The sequence below is a fragment of the Myripristis murdjan genome, chromosome 6 (genome assembly GCF_902150065.1).
Source record: "Myripristis murdjan chromosome 6, fMyrMur1.1, whole genome shotgun sequence".
Classification (NCBI taxonomy): Eukaryota; Metazoa; Chordata; class Actinopteri; order Holocentriformes; family Holocentridae; genus Myripristis; species Myripristis murdjan.
The window spans coordinates 8,248,246-8,264,667 of NC_043985.1; the positions used below are offsets into that span (position 1 = coordinate 8,248,246).

At 44.0% G+C, this 16,422-nt stretch overlaps 2 protein-coding genes across 2 annotated transcripts in view; both read right to left on the reverse strand.

Moving 5' to 3' along the window:
- Positions 1 to 3,699, reverse strand: part of far1 (fatty acyl CoA reductase 1) — a 31,325-nt gene extending 27,626 nt beyond the window's left edge. The window contains exon 1 of the mRNA XM_030053005.1: positions 3,528 to 3,699. The gene's annotated coding sequence lies outside the window, so the exon portion shown is untranslated. The remainder of the gene's footprint in view (positions 1 to 3,527) is intronic.
- Positions 3,700 to 4,869: 1,170 nt separating this feature from the next.
- dkk3b (dickkopf WNT signaling pathway inhibitor 3b) lies at positions 4,870 to 16,299 on the reverse strand. The gene is made up of 8 exons (XM_030053006.1): positions 16,289 to 16,299; positions 15,732 to 16,031; positions 14,099 to 14,191; positions 13,867 to 13,947; positions 10,548 to 10,640; positions 9,792 to 9,936; positions 7,954 to 8,104; positions 4,870 to 5,213 (listed from the first exon to the last, which is right to left on the reverse strand). Exons 2-8 carry the CDS (start codon positions 15,927 to 15,929, stop codon positions 5,189 to 5,191), a joined length of 786 nt encoding a protein of 261 aa, XP_029908866.1. The 5' UTR covers positions 15,930 to 16,031; positions 16,289 to 16,299; the 3' UTR covers positions 4,870 to 5,188.
- Positions 16,300 to 16,422: the final 123 nt, after the last annotated feature.

A 16,422-nucleotide genomic window follows, 5' to 3' on the forward strand; every position in this document is an offset into this window, starting at 1 on the left:
AATGACCACTATGCAAGATTATTCAGTTATAATTTAGAGCGAAGAAATGCAATTAGAGGTAAGAATGGGAGAGGGTAAGACCCGTAGTTAACTTAACAAGTAGTTTCCTCCCAAAATGTAAACCCCCGCCCCACGCCCCATGTGATACATAAGGGGGGGAATTGGGGCCTGGGTTTCTGTTGCAAGGCTTCACAACTGTAACACTTCCTCTGAAGTATCTGCACATGTGAAAAGAAGCAGTGTATGTGTCTGTGAACCCAGGAACAACACCGCAGAGTAAAAACTTCCCATTTGGATCTTGTTCTGACAAAGATTAAAAACTCCTGACGTCGGCTGACCTCACGTTCTGTTTAAGTCAGTCCATCTGTGTATACTTGCCTCTGGATATCCTGAACAATGCGGGACTGGGACAGAGGGCAACAGGTAGAAAGCAGTTCTCCTTTCTGCAGTCCTCCCCCAGGAGAGTACCTGGCACCTTCCCATTCGCTTGTCCTTGAAAGCTGATAATCAGCCAGGAGCAGAGTAAAAACCTGCTGCTGTATGCCTGCTAACAAACGGAGTGTGACCACAGACCAGCTAGGACTGTCCTGTACAGTCAGACAGACAGGCAGCAAGTTGATCCCTCATGCCACATCTTCACTCTGAATAATTGATTAATAGACCGACCACACACACTCTCACTGTAATCTACGGATTGGGCACCTGTGGCTAAATTAAAATGCTTAGTTGCAAACGTTGAGTCGTTTTGAGGTTTGACACTTAACAGATCACAGTGTCCATGCTGCCCCTCTGAGCCTCTTACTTGTGATCCAGCCAACTTTGAGTTTTAAGGCATTCATTTTGTTGCAGCTCTTGTCACAAAAGAGGTTAACCAAAATCCTTACCTTAAAAAAAAAAAAAAAAAAAAAAACTGTCATGACTCCTTCATAAAGCAAAATTGAACTGCGACAGTTTTAGTTTGTATGGTTACCTGGATGTTTTTGAGTCCACATGGTGGTCAGATGTCCTCATTAGTTTCTCTGTGCTCCCCTGGGCTGCTAATCCACAACACTGGATTTGCGTCTCTCCTTTCACTTACAGTGTTCCAAAGAGACAGCTCCCAAAGGCACATTTTAAGCAAAAAAAAAAAAAAAAAGAAACTACAAAGAGGATCATGCTGATATACAAATAACAAGTTCCGATTCCCGCTTTGAGGAAACTAAATGCCTCTTTTCTTGTCATTTTCCAATTTGAATTGGAAAGTAGATCTGGCAGGTAGTTTCTGCAGGAGCCTTAGCCTATGTCTTGTAGTCTTGCACCTGGAAGAAACAACCTGATAGTAGTTTTACACATAATTCTATTACATTTTTAGATTTGTACCAAAACTTGTTGCTCGTCATGTTTTTTTTATGTGCAAAAACTGTTTAAGAAGTGGTTTTGCCACACTGTGGAAGTCAATGGAGAGACACTAATGCAGTATTGTGGATTAACAGCCCAATGAAGCACAGAGCAACTCATGAGGATATTTCACCACCATGTGGACTCGATACACCACCACCGCCCAGGTAACAGCACAGCACTTATGCTTTAAACTACACATGATCGAAAGCCACTCCAACACCTACTGGAATGAGCTTTGCCCAACAAGCTCAGGTTTTCACGAAAAGACAACAACATCCATGTGATGCTGACAGACAAACTGTAACAGCAACTGTGGCATCACCTCATTTTGGCACATCTGTCCCTGACAACCTGCTTTTATGCTGTATACTGACTTTCTCTCCAGTCTATAATGCCAGTCTCCGTTGGAAGGAAATGCTGTCAAGCCCCAGCGTCTTCACACTTGGTTTGTAGAGACTTGCATTACAGGTCAACATGTGATTTTGACAAGGCATGTGAAATGCCACAAATGAAAGCAAACAGTACACTGGTGTAACTGTCCGGCTGTGACTGACCGGTCCACATGTCACATGCACCGGCTGGGCTCGGCCGTTAACTACATGATCATTTTAATCAGTGTAACACAGACGCAAGTGTGGATGAGTGGATACTGCAAGGATATACAACACTGTTTACAGTTAGTGCTGGGTGAAATATCGATATCCTGATATGAAACTAGATACCATCTGAGATATTTGAATATCATGATACAGGTTAAATGATGCGTCTTCCTTCTTTTAAAGGCTGCATTAAAGTAAAGAGATGTAACTGTCTCAATGTATTAGTCTGTTCTCGCAGTTTTATTATTTGCATCTACCTACTTGATCATCACATCCACATGACTAATGACTGTTGATGACAAATCTCTTGGTGCTCTTACAGTAATGTCACATTACCATACAGGTATTTGGTCAAAGATATTGAGATATACGATTTTGTCCATATCTCCCAGCCTTATTTACAGTTATATAAAATAACAGGGCAAACAGAGGTCTACTCTAAAGCTCAAGATGCTGTAACATTTTCGGACAATGTCAACAGTAATGATAAGCCATCACACTTTTCCATTAAACTTGTTCCTTACAGCTTTGGCCCTTCTGCTGATTCCTTAGCCTAATGATGGCACCATTTCCCAATCAGCCCCAAAACTGTCAATGTGTGTTAGCACAAATTATGACCATTATACATTGGAACTATGAAATCCTGCGATACCCCCTCCTCGTTTTGCTTGTGAGCAAAGCAGATCTGTGTCCAGTGACTTGGAAACAACACATTTGACCAGGCAACACAAACTGAGGCCAGACTCAGATATGCAACAGACTACAGGGAAGGCAGTGGATCCCGTGATTCTCATTACACACAGCTGGCTCACATCATTATCACAGCCTCCACTCAGCATACCCACCGGCAAGAGACAACCATCAAAATTGTCCCAAAAAAAAAAAAAAACATGGCCACAAGCGCGTAGTTTCAACAGGTTTCACATGCTGTCAGCTCGTCAGCAGACAGATGCAGAGTGGAAAAGGCGGCTCTGCGCCTCGTCTTGCAGTAAAAGTGGATCCTGGCGCTATGGTGGCTAACAGGAGCGCAGTGAACCAAGCCCAGCAGGGGCCGAACGACACAGCTGGTTCATCGGCGCAAAATACAAGTGAGAATAAAACACTGCTGGCTGATGTGGCAGGAGGCAGCCGTGTGTAAACTGAGCGGGAGACGAGTTGAAAAACCACATTAAGTTTGGTGACTGCGTGTGTGCAAACGGAGCTCCGCCACACGGCCGTCCGCGGCAGCTGGGGAAGGACTGACCCGACATTTACGTATCGATGGTGAGAAGGTTGAAGGGTAAGCGGAATCTAAATCCCCACAGGGGGCAAGTGGGTGGGTGTACCCCGTCTACCCGTGTATACCCTCGACTAAAATTACAGTTCTGGTGCCTGCCACCCCTCCCTCCCTCCTTTCCTCTCCTCTCCTCTCACATCCCTTCCTGCCGCACGCCGCGCAGCCACTCACATTCCCGCTCGTTTCTTTTCAAAAGCGACACTTGCGCCGTGAAATTCAGCAGCTCCGAGGCAGACACGACGGTCCGACCGGAGGGGAAACGGCGTACCTACCCGCTGTGTGAAGGCGCAGATGTTTCCCCGGTCGCTGAAGTTGTGGGTCCCCGCGGCGCTGGGCGGTGTGAGCAGCGTGTGGACCGCGGAGTGTGAGAGCGGAGCCTCAGCAGGAAACCAGCAGGCTGGGCGGATAAATGAAGCGCCGTGACGTCAGGAGGGAGGGCGAGCGAGGCAAGAGGTCTCACTCCTGCCGGAATCCAGCTGCACAACATACAGGACGACAGGCATGCTCAGGGGGCCATGTTGGAGGACTACAGCTTTTAACTAATTAACTTTATTCACTTTGAAAACTCGGGGTACCTCTGTTCATCGTCTAAACATTTGTCCTGTTACAGATACACTGATCTCGGCAATTCATCCAGATTTTAGGCCATAATACGGGATTGGATTGAAAACTCTTTATTGTTCCTGGGAGAATAAACAGTGCAAACAGTCAGCACAACCAATGCAAATCATAAAAATAAATAAAATACATAGAGAGATATAAAAACATGCAAGTCATCATTATAAGAGTTGAGCTAACGCGTTAAGTGTCCATCCATTCTTTGTTAAAGTGTGTGTGTGTGACAGAAACAAGGCCTGCAGTTTGTTTAAGAACCCAGCGGCTGAGGGCATTAATTGTGTCAGATATCTGTTAGATCTGGTGTTCCTGGGAAAATGTACCTCCTCCCTGATGCTGTGGGTGTTGAGTTCATTCAAGTTTTTGCAAATGGTCTTCAGGCAAAGTTAACAATTTTCCCAGTCCATTTTTACTGGAGTTGCCAAACTAGCAAACCATTACAACAGTTAAAACTGACTCAATAAAAGATTAATAAAATATTTTAAAAAGGGAGCTGCCAATGTTAAAAACCCCTAAACTTTCTCAAGAAAACATCTGACTCTTTTGTTGACGGAGTCAGTGTTTGCATCAAAGTCGTTTTGTCATCCAAGTTCCATGTTGGCTTCACTCACCGTCTCCACAGCCATACCAGTAACACCAGTAGGTGCCAGGACAGGAAGAAGTTCAGGTGAAAGTTGATAAGCATCTCTTCTGTCTTAGAGCCTTCAGATATTACATATACACAGTTGTAGTGTGTGTGTGTGTGTGTGTGTGTGTGTGTGTGTGTGTGTGTGTGAATAAGAGTGGCAGCGAGAGGACAGAAATGCATTGCAATCATCCCTAATGTTATGATTTCTGTGTGTGTGTGTGTGTGTGTGTGTGTGTGTGTGTGTGTGTGTGTGTGTGTGTGTGAGGAGGGGTGGGTATTTCCCAGTGGTAGAGAAAATGACACTTGCCCTCTAGTGTTCAGGGCTGCCTGTTGCAGTGGCAGCTTTTATACTCTAAACAAAAAGCACAGAATTTTTTTTTTTTTCCAAAATGTATTTAAAATGAATACGTCAGCAGTGCTGTTCTTGGTCCCAAGTCAAAACTACAACCACGTCTTTCATTTCCATCAAGATACAAGGCACGCATTGGTCGTCTAACAACATTTTAGTATGGCACAAATAATACAGTGCAACCATGAAGTCCTGTCCTAAGACAAGAGCTCCGTCTTTACACTCCAGTTGTTTCTGGATTAGAGAGCTGGCTCTGCTCCTGGACAGGGTCATAGAGTTTATAACGACTCCGTTTTCCTGTGGCAGATCAGTCCTCCAGCCTGAGGGATGTTCTTGTCCGTCTAGCCTCCGCAGACAGATCGACGTCTGTAAGCAACAAGAAAAGACTGGAAATCAGGAAAGCAAGACATATTTTTACACCAAAGACATTGTTGCTCCATGGACTAACATCAGAATAAGAGCAGGGAAGTGCATTTGAGCCCATTTTAAAGCAAACTGAGCTGTGGTAGAGTGCTGGGTTTCACAGGTACATGGGTGTCATACTGTGTGAGTCCACATGGGGGAGAAATTCAAACACACAGAGTGTACACTTACTGGTGTTTCACAGTAATTTCCCTCTAATCTGCTGTGCAGGTAAAACACACCTGAACTCTGCTAGAGTGTTGGTCTGTGTAGTTACCAGGGCGTTAAATGAATCCTCATGGTGGGGAAATATATTCATTTGCTGCTCTGGGCTGCTCATGCACAATGCTGTATGTCTGCCTCGCGGTTCACTTCCTGTGTTTTCTGATGATCATTTCTTGGGCATTTCTGCTTTATTTGTCACAGCAGAGAGACACAGGAAAGGCAGGGAAGAGCGAGAGGGGATGACATGTAGCAAATGGCCTGAGGTTGGATTCGAACCCAGGACGCTGTGATCAGGACTCTGCCTTAACACATGATATCTGGTGATCTGGTGACCTGCTGCATCCCCCACCCCAACCATTCACTTCCACAGCAAAACAGTTTTAACAGTAACACTTTTAGCACATCAATGAACACAAACAAAGTGGATTATGCCAACATAAAAAACAAGAAGTCCCAGTTCCCATTTTCTGAGTTATCACAATTATTTGTGAAGGCACTATTAGGTCGTTTCTCCCTGGCACAAGGTTACTATGAAGAAGTTTCCTGCAGACGCTACCTGCTGGATCTACTTTTCAATTCAACTAGGAAAATAAGAAAAGAGCTGTTTAATTTCCTCTAAAAAAAAAAAAAAAAAAAGACCACTAAAAAGGACTTGTTGCTTCTTATAGTGACAGAATCTGCCTAGTTTGTGTTGGTTTATGAGCCAAAAGTGTTATTTTGGGAGCTGTTTGCTTTGCTGTGGAGGTAAATGGAGAGATAGAAGCAGAGTATTGTGGATTATCAGCACATAGGAGCACAGAGCAGCTGATGAGGAGGTTTCACCAGCATGTGGACTCAAAATGGCCAGGCAATCACACAACCCAACACTTTACCAAAGTTCAGTTTTGCTTTAAGGAGGAGTATAGAAATGACAGATGCTGTATGTTGCAATGGAAAGATCTGTGCTGCAGGGCTGACACTACTGCAGGGCCTGGGTGATGTTACACTGGTCGACACTTAACCATTAACTGGGCATGCAAAGTGACCCATTACAGAAACACAGCGAATGTCACACAAATAGCAATGCTTGAAGTGTCAAACCTCCTAACGCTTCAACATTTGCTGCCTGTCTGTCTGACTGTACAGGACAGTCCTAGCTGGTCTGCAGTCACACTCTGTTTGTTAGCAGGCATACAGCAGCAGGTTTTTACTCTGCTCCTGGCTGATTATCAGCTTTCAAGGACAAGCGAATGGGAAGGTGCCAGGTACTCTCCTGGGGGAGGACTGCAGAAAGGAGAACTGCTTTCTACCTGTTGCCCTCTGTCCCAGTCCCACATTGTTCAGGATATACAGAGGCAAGTGCACACAGATGGACTGACTTAAACAGGACATGAGATCAGCTGACGTCAGGAGTTTTTTAATCTTTGTCAGAACAAGATCCAAATGGGAAGTTTTTACTCTGCGGTGTTCAGACGCACACACATCAGGAGGAGTGTGGAGAGCGGCTGCAGCTCCTGAACTGAACGGCTGTTTCCACTCGACCAGCTGGGACGTTCTCAAAAACTCTCACATCACAACCCGACCCTTTGCCAAAGTTCAGGTTGGCTTTATTCTTCTCTCGTTTGATGGCAAAATAAGTAAACCTGTTCTATTCAGATTAATTTAGAGCCCTTAATTCATTATGATTACTGTCTCAAAGGCTTTAACAGGCCCACAGTTTACAGGAGAAAAACCCTGTTCTCTATTCTCTGTTCTGCTCTGTTTGAGCCTGATCAGGGTCATCGAGAGGCAAATCCAGGTCAGTCTGTCTGGGTGAGACACAAGGCACCTAAGAGCAGGGGCGCCTCCAGAAGTTTTTCATAGGGGTGGCCAGATGGGGCCACTCAAAATCTTGGGGTGGCACACCAAAAGTAAAAGCCATAATTTCAGGATGTTATTATACTGTTGTAGTACACAGGCTAGGCCTCTGCTGCTCCCCTGTCGGCTCCCTCTCTCTCCTCCTGTGCTAATTTTCTTCTTAAAATAAGAATGGATCTCTGTGGACTTTCTCTTCATTGTCTGCAAATTGACATAACATATACAAGCGTTAGATAGCTGCGTAACTCAGTTCAACATCTCAAAAAATAAGTCAAAAAGCTGCTGCTCCCTTCTTTTACTCAACAAATTTATGACTTACTTACTCATTGGTAGTCTATGCATAACTGACGATAGAATCTATGTGACTGGCCAGTGGGGTGGCCAGCAAATTTATAGGGGGGGCCGTGGCCACCCCTGGCCACCCCCTGGTGGCGCCCCTGCCTAAGAGAATGCTTTCCCACAAATCATGTCTGTTTTTTGTTAAGCACTATATTATTTATTGGAAACAAAAGCAGGTTAAAAGTCTGGACTGACATTGTGAAGATTGATTTCAGCAGGTAAACTGAGTTTTGGTGGTCTCCTGTCTCCATGTGTCTACATGTGCAGACTGTACAGAGTCTGTACTGGTGGTCTTTGCTCTCACCCCTGAGGCTGGCACTGCAGCTCGTTGGCACAGGGGCAGTGGTCACGGGGACCCTCCTGATCCCAGGCCAGCATATCCATCAGCAGGTTGGGGTGGCTCAGACAGGACTCCCCCTTCTCTGGTTTGGGGTTACACACTGGAAATAGCAGCTCTGGTGGAAGGAGCAGAGAGTGAAGGCAGAGCGAGGAGGAGCAGGAAGATGGGAGAGACATGTTCAGACGCTTCAGCCACATGAGGAAACGGAAAGAATCAAACAACGTCTTTAAGACTGGTAATTTGTGAAATCTCTTATTTTTCTCTTTCACTCTCACTTGTCCATCAGTGTGTGCAGAGCTGTGATGCTGTTTTTTTCTTGGATTTTCTGTTGATGGAGGGTTGAGTTGCTATATGTAGTTCTTTGGGCGTTTATTTAAAATAAACTGAAAAGTAAAAGTAGCTGGGACTGGTGTGAAGATGGACTTTTTTCAGAAAGACACACATACTCACATACACACACATACACTCATACACATGGTAATGTTCAAACCTAATAAGAGGAACTACTGTTAGATAAACTGTTAGTTAAACTGTGGACTGTGCAGAGGCCAAAGCTCTTCACAGTGGACAGTGTGAGCTGTTCATGGACTGGCTCTGCCCTCCTACCCAGTCTGGAATAACTCCTCGATAATGGCAGTTGGCAAGACCATAAATAATTAGCAATGGAAACAGTGTTAAGTATTAACAATAAGTTTTATTAAATATTAAGAATATTAAGCTGACAGATGATGAGGGATGAGAGTCATGAAAATGTTTGATGCACTAAAAGAAGAGTATTGAAGCTGACTTTCTGCAATACCTATGACTCAAAACTCAAATATGTGTCCAAAGGTATTGAAATCAGTTCTAAAAAAAAAAAAAAAAAAAACTGTCAGCAGGCTTGTGTTGCAAAAACTACCAGCTAAATACAAGAGCCATAAAAAAATGTTGGGCCTGCAACCTTTATTAATGTAGAACTGTAAGTATAAAATCATGAAATTTAAAGGACACTTGGCTGGTATGTCATAATAATTTGCCTGTGATCTAACAGTGTCCTTAAAGTAAAACTGAACTTTGGTGGAGTGCTGGCTTGTCTAGGTGGGTAACAGGATTTGTTGTGTTTCATATTGCAGTAATCCACATTATTCACATTTGTTTATGCACTAAAGGTGTTAGTTTGTGACGTGCTTTGCCACACTCCACCTTACAGACTTAAGAAAATGATTCACTTTTTCTCAGAGTTGTGGTCGCACTGATGTGGGAGGGGTGGCAGAGTAATGGATTTATTATGGTCCGGCCCTGCTGTCGGTAAGTTTTGTAGTGAAGGACCAGATTGATATTTATCATATCTACAAACAAGTAGACCACCTGCTGAGTCAGCATCGCTAATTCACACATACAGTCCTAACAAATGACATGAGTCAGTGATATCTGTCTGTCAGCGGTAATGGTGCATATTGGGCTAAAATATGTGAGATCATTGCCACAGTGGAGAACAGTCTGTCAAACACTGCCCAGCTCTGTCTTTTCTTTGGTCAATGGCCATTTATATTTAAATATCTAAGGTATTACTTTATCATTAATAGTTTATTAATTATTAAAGTCAGTCACTAAAGTATGAACAGAGAGAAGATCAGTAATGGCAGTTTTCTGTAATCTGATAGGCTAACATCCTGGACCGGAGCGACAGGGAAGCTGGACCCGGTTCAACTCGCTCTACTCTGTGGTTTGTGTTCATATTCAAATTTGTGGCATCACATATGAACTGAGACGGGTTAGGCGGGTCTGTCAGTCGGTGCCCGAGCAGCCACATGTCAGCTCACCTCGCTGGAAGGCACAGCAGAGGTCGGCCCTGCAGTCGCTCTGGACCTGACAGATGGTTCCCTCGGCTCCTCTGGTGGCGTTGGCTGTGCACTGACCCCACACACACATCTCATCTGAGCAGCACTCCTCGTCCTTCGTGCACGGCTGAGCGGGAACACACATGGACACACACACACACACACTCTTTGCAGACTCTTTGCCTGGTAAAAGGTGCGACCTGTAGCATTTTAATGTCACTAAACTAGGATGATTAATATCGAGACTCCAGCATGGTTACTGTAAACTATTTAGAGCGTCACATAGAGCTCTGGAAGCCTCCACTGGTTTCTGCATTGCATCAGCTCAGATTTAGCAGAATTGTGCTGAACAGCTTTACTGCACAAAGGAACATTACTTTACAGCACAAAACATAAAAGGTGAGCAGGTTTTTTTTTCTTCAGAACTAAAGCTTAGAGTTTCTAGTTGCTGCAGACTGTGGAGCGAGTGAAGAGACGGAAAAATCACTTTCAACATGTTAATGAAACCTGTGACGGAGGAAAGCCGACAGCCTCTTTGACACAATCTAAAGGGTTTATTGGAAATATAGTATTAATAATGAGAAACACTGGCACTAATACCATTATGTCTGAGGAAGAGGCGGTCTTGCTCATGATGTCAGTTGTTTACAGTCATAATCCCAACTAATTTGACAATTATATACTGATGTTTAAAATGGTGCAGCTTTAATTTGAACAGAGGATATCACAGTCACTCACCATGTCAGTGGGTATGCAGGGAAGGCACCTGGACTTCTCAATCCCATACATGCAGTACCTCAAGTCACCACAGTCCTCATCCACCATGCACTCCTGAGAGGAGACACAGCAGCAGGCATATAATTAAAAAAAAAAAAAAAGTATAGAATTAAAATGCATGGAGAGACACTGGGCTGGTTTGTCTATAATCTGTGGTGTCCTTAAAGTAAAACTGAGCTTCAGTAGAGAGCTGGCTGGTGTAGTCCCCTGGGCGTTATGAGTCCACATGCTGATGAAACAGCCTCATTAGCTGCTCTGTGCTCCCCAGGGCTGCTGATCCCCAACACTGGATTTCTGCCTCTCCATTCACTTTCATGGTGTGGCAAAACAGCTCCCAGAATAACGCTTTTAGCACATAGAGGAACATGAAAAAAGCAGATTATGCAAATATAAAAAACAAGTCCCAGTACCCATTTTTGGGGAAAATTTACTGGCTCTTGTCTTGTTATTTTCTACCTTATATTGGAAAGTAGATCCAGCACACAGCACCTGCAGGAAAAATCCGCACAGTAATCTTACGTAAAACAATCTGATAGTACAAATAGTTGTACTTGCATAGGGAAAAAATGGGTACTGAGACATGTTGTTTTTATATTGATATAATGCACTTTGTTCACATTGTTTATGCACTGTAAGTGTTATTTTCGGAGTTGTTTTGTCGTGCTATAGACTGAATGAAAAGACACACACACATACAGTACTGTGGATTAGCATTGCAGGGGAGCACGTGGAAACTAACATTTTAGCTCCACGTGGACTCAGATCAAGCTCAGGGAACTACACAACTCAACTCTTTAAAGCTCAGTTTTGCTTTATTATGGTCCACTGAACTTTGATAAAGAGCTCATTGAGGTTACGAGGTTTCATGAGTTGACTTTTAATCAAATGTCGATGCAAATTTTCCCCATGGTTGCAGTAAATCCTTTGCTTTCTCACCAGCTGTCTCACTCACTGTGTGAAATGATTATTTGCATCACAATATGTGCAAAATTGCATAGCTCAAAGTGCTGACTATGATAACAATTCTATAAAACATAAATAGCATCAATCTAAAACACAGGCTCATGATTATGCTAACAGTGACATATTACTACAATGCACGGCAGTATAGTAGAGACGCTGTACCAAATCAATTTTTTTCAAGGTTGAGGCTGCTGTTCATGAGGAATTCGGTATCGCTGCCTCTTTTACCACACATTCCTCTCTGTGTGTGACTGTCGCTGCAAACTGGTGAGTCTAGAAAGAAGCCCTCCGTTATGGCTGATGGAAATATCCGGATATGACCTCACATTGTATACATCTGGCAAATTATCCAGTGGAATGAGAAAACCACACTGCCAAACAACAAACTGGGACCTCAGATACAAAACACATCACAAATCCATTCCTCTCTGTAACTAGAAAGTCTGACTGGTTTGTTTGGATTTGTTTCGCCTGTGAGACGAAACTGAGGAATTCTGATTTGACTCTCCTTCACCGGTCAGAGGAAACGGTGTCTGCCAAAAACAGCTCCAGTTAAGAAAACATTTCGGGGCTTTTTTATCTTTGTGCATTCCCCCTGAGGGGCGTCAGCACTGAAGCTGAGCCAAGTCCCTGCTGCCGCCAGCTCCCAGCCGCTGACCAGACCATCAGAGCGCCGCAAAACAAGGTTATGATGTGCAGCATGATCATATCTGCTTTCAGACTTTGTCCTGTTCTGGACCCCCACCCTCATGTTGACTCACATTAATCCCCAGACCCCCACCTGGAGCCCCTGGGACTCCGATATGAAAAGATATGTTGGTTTGTTTTGATTATGAAATTGTCTGTCTGTGATATGCTAACCTGTGAAATGCATTAAAAGTAGTGAGATTAAAATATGAGCAAAACATGTGAGCACACACACACACACACACACCCCCACACACACACACATATTTATATATACAAACATGACATGCCTGGTCTAGACGGATGCAGGCTGGCCTTCTCTCATGAACACCTCCAGTCTGCCAGTAAAACATTTCTTTCCATGCTCTCACTTCCACCTCAGACAACTCCCTGCTCATGTCAACTCTCTCCTCAGCCGACACGTTCAGTTTCTGTAATGCCTGTAAAATCCTGTGTGAACACAGAATTTTGAATTTGCCAAACAGACTTTTATCTCTTCAGGCTGCATGCTCTGAAACAGACCCACCGGCACACAGCTTGATGAAGATTTTCTTTCTTGTTTCCTACATTTTCCTACAATAACAGATCATCAGGGCAAACAGAGAAACATTGGAGGCTGCACAGTGTGGACTGCCGTACCCACAATACCTTGCAATTATCTTAATAAATCCCAGATGACTACAGCTGTTATTAGTCACACAAGACCAGTAGTCACTTATATTTATTTTCTCTCCGTAAAAATATTTTCCAAAGATTACTTCTTCCGTTTGACAGCCAGATGCTCGACAGAGAGGAAAGTAGGATTTTTGGACAAGAGGCTTTTCTGCCTTGTAGGTCTGAACAAACCTCTGGCTCAGCTGGGACCTCCTCATGCCTTTCCTCCACACAGACCCTAAAATGTCTGTACAGTCAGTTCCTCCAGGAGAGCCGGCCCGTTCCCTGCCTGCCCCGCGCTGCTAACTCGCTCCCCTGGCGTGTTTTTTTCCAGCAGTGTGGACTATTAATGTGACCACTTTCTGCAGGGCTGCCAGGAAAACCAAAGATCAAAAAAGCCTTTGTAAACTGCACACTGGCGAAACCAGGAGGCAAGCAAGAAGAATGACCTAAATCCTGGCAGCCAAAACTATGATAAGTATATGGTAGGCCTGCTCGCTTGGAGTGATCTCATTCTTTATAAAACATGCTGAGGCAACAATATTTTAAAGTTACTCCCTTTTTTGAAACTAGAGCATGTACTGGGACACTGAGTCTCTGCCTGAAATACAAACATACCATTTCCTGATCTCTTGAGTCGGCAGGCTATCAGAGTTTATTAGTTTGGTCAAAAAAAAAAAAAAATCTGCACTCACAGGGATTATTGCACTGCATGTCTTTTTACAGTCTCAAATCTTATTAGCACTAGGATGACATCAAATTACTGCTAATGTATTGGGAATCTTTAATACTAAGTCAGGAAATGAGAAGGGTTTCCGGTGAGTCAGAGAATTGTATTGACGTGTTAATGAGTCTGAGGCTGCCTGAGTTCTGGGAACACGATGCATACATGTATCCCATCATCATTTCTCCTACTTATTGACCTGAAAAGGAAGGTTGTGCTTCCTACTAAAAAAAAAAAGGTATCAGGACTCACATGATCCACGCTGTTCCACTGGCCTGAGATCTCCATGTGGCCGTGTGAAAGCAGAGACTCTCCTGTTGTGTTATCAGTTTCCTGTAAAGGGGCAGAACTCAGGTGACATGCCTGACATCAAAATGAAAAAAAGTGCAAAGACACAGAAAACTGCATGGGGATTTATTCTAGAAAAGGTTTTATTTGAGATGTTTTATCACACTTGCTTGCAGTCGACAGTTGACTCTTTTACCTGGTCGGTTCTGTCCAGCACCTGGATAGTTCTGTTTCCACTGAGACGTAGTTCGAGCGAGGCGACAGATGATTTAGCGCTCTCTGTGGCAATCTGTTGGATACAATGTCGAAAATAGATGTGAAATCCATTTAAGGCCTTATGTAGGATAACATGCAGTTTATGGTATTTCCATGTTCATATTAGATTTCCATATGTGGGGAAAGTAAAATACACTCCACAGGGGTTTCTGTGTATGTTACAGAAGAACGCAGAGTTGAACAGAATAGAGCCTAAACAGAGCACAGTTTGTTGACATATGTGTGTCTCAGTATCCAGCTCTGTGGTTGGAGGTATAAACGGAAAACCTCAGAAAATAGCAGCAAAATCATCAAATTAACAAAAGCAGACTTTCATCACTGGACATCGGTGGACCAGTGAGATGATATGTCATATTTGAACAATCAAATAGCATCCAAATCAAAAAGTTTGTCACTTTGGCTGGATAGTTTCCATTTCTGTTTTCCAGAAACTCGGAAAATATTATGTTTCCATAGGTCTAAGATGAGAGAGCACTCACCCAATATTCGTATTTCTAGATTATATCACTCAGGCTACTCAAGATATAGTGCTAACATGTTCAGTGAAATTTCCACCTTCAGCCCACTGTTAATAAGAGTCAGTATGCAATTCTTTTTGCTGTCGTGAATTCCAGCAAAGCATTCAGCTGCTGAGAGGAACAAAAAAGGAAATCTGAGCTTCACTTTAACAGCCTGGCCTGCTTTGAAAACTCTGACACAAAATTAAACCAAAAGCAATCATCAGAGTAAAGGTTCAAAGTACACAAGGAAATTAGTGGCCTGCAATTTGGCATCTCTCACTGTTCTCCCATCCAGAATGTCTTTTTATTTTTGCCCAGACTGGACAACAGAGGGAGGCAAGTGGCTCTGATTTTATGGAGAAGATGAAAACATTCATGTGTCCTGCAGTGCTCACTGGTGAGAGGTAAATCACATGTGCACCAGGGCTGAAGAGCCTGTCTAGACTATAATGGAAATATGAGCCTTTTAGCTTGTAGCTCCACATCAGGGTTAAGAGCCCATTTAGCTCCATGTTGCTGCTTCAGCTTGAACATATGGAATAATTCAGCAGGGCACTATGCATATATACTGAAGAGATTTGTGTTTGGACACCGGTCAGCTGGCTGTAGATGGGATCCTGCTCTGCCTTCCTTGAGCCTGATACAGTAGGTTATTGTAAACTACAGCTAAGGCTAGAAAATGCCCAGTTTAACAACTCATTTATTCTAGTTTTGAGTCTTAAAGCCTTTTTTGAGACACATATTCTGCCGAGGAGGCATAATCCCGTTAGGAGGAGCGTTAGGAGCTTTCAGTTGTGTCAATATCCTGTAACAAGCCAAAATAAAACAGATTATCAAGGTAACTCATTCACTTTAAAGATCTGAATTAAAATGATCCCCACCCTATTGCCTATTCTATTGTCTCTATTAATAAAAGCAGTAAAAACTCCGTATTAGACCAGGTAACCCAGTGAGATGTTCTCTTTTTTACTTTTATTCTCCGATGTAACCAACTTTCATCCATTAGAAATCCCCTAAACCTCCTCATTTGAAGTCGTGAAGCGTTCTGCAGACCTGATCCACCGCCTCCTCCAGTATGTGCTGCGTGTCCTCCATCAACATCTCCACCTCTCGGAACATGTCGTTCAGACTGACGGGTCCCCGCTCCAGGTCCTCCAGGTCCCGCAGCCCGTTTCCCACCGGGCCGCCGCTCACCAGCAGGCCCACGCTCAGAGCCAAGACCGCGGCCAGCGACAGCACGGTGCCGGCCATCCTGCTGCTCCTCTCCGCTGCTCCTCGCTGCTGAGCCGGAGCGCCGTGTGACGCACGGAGGCGCACAGCCGCGCACAGCTGGATCCGTTTTATTTGGAAAGTCTGAGCGGGGAGAGGCGGACGGGGGGAGGACGGGGATTAAACCGGAACGAATCGGGTTTAATGGCGTGGCAAATGTTCAAGCGGCGCTCGGTGAGGTAAATGTCAAAGTCTAAACTGTTTATTATGAGGTTGTTTAAAATGACATCATGTAAACGGCCCATATAAGCTACTGTAAAGAGAACAAATATACTGAGCTTGGCAGCAGGGCTTGCCAAACGTTAGCTGTAAAATATAGTCCAGGGAGAAAACCTGGTTACCGTTTGCTGCTCCTCTGTGGGCTGAAACTCTTCTGAAGTTGGCAGGAGGAGCACACCGCTGTGTAGACACTGCCCTGTGCCAAACTAACGCAGCCAGGTTAGGTTTTACAACTTTAAAATGTCCATCCAAGCTG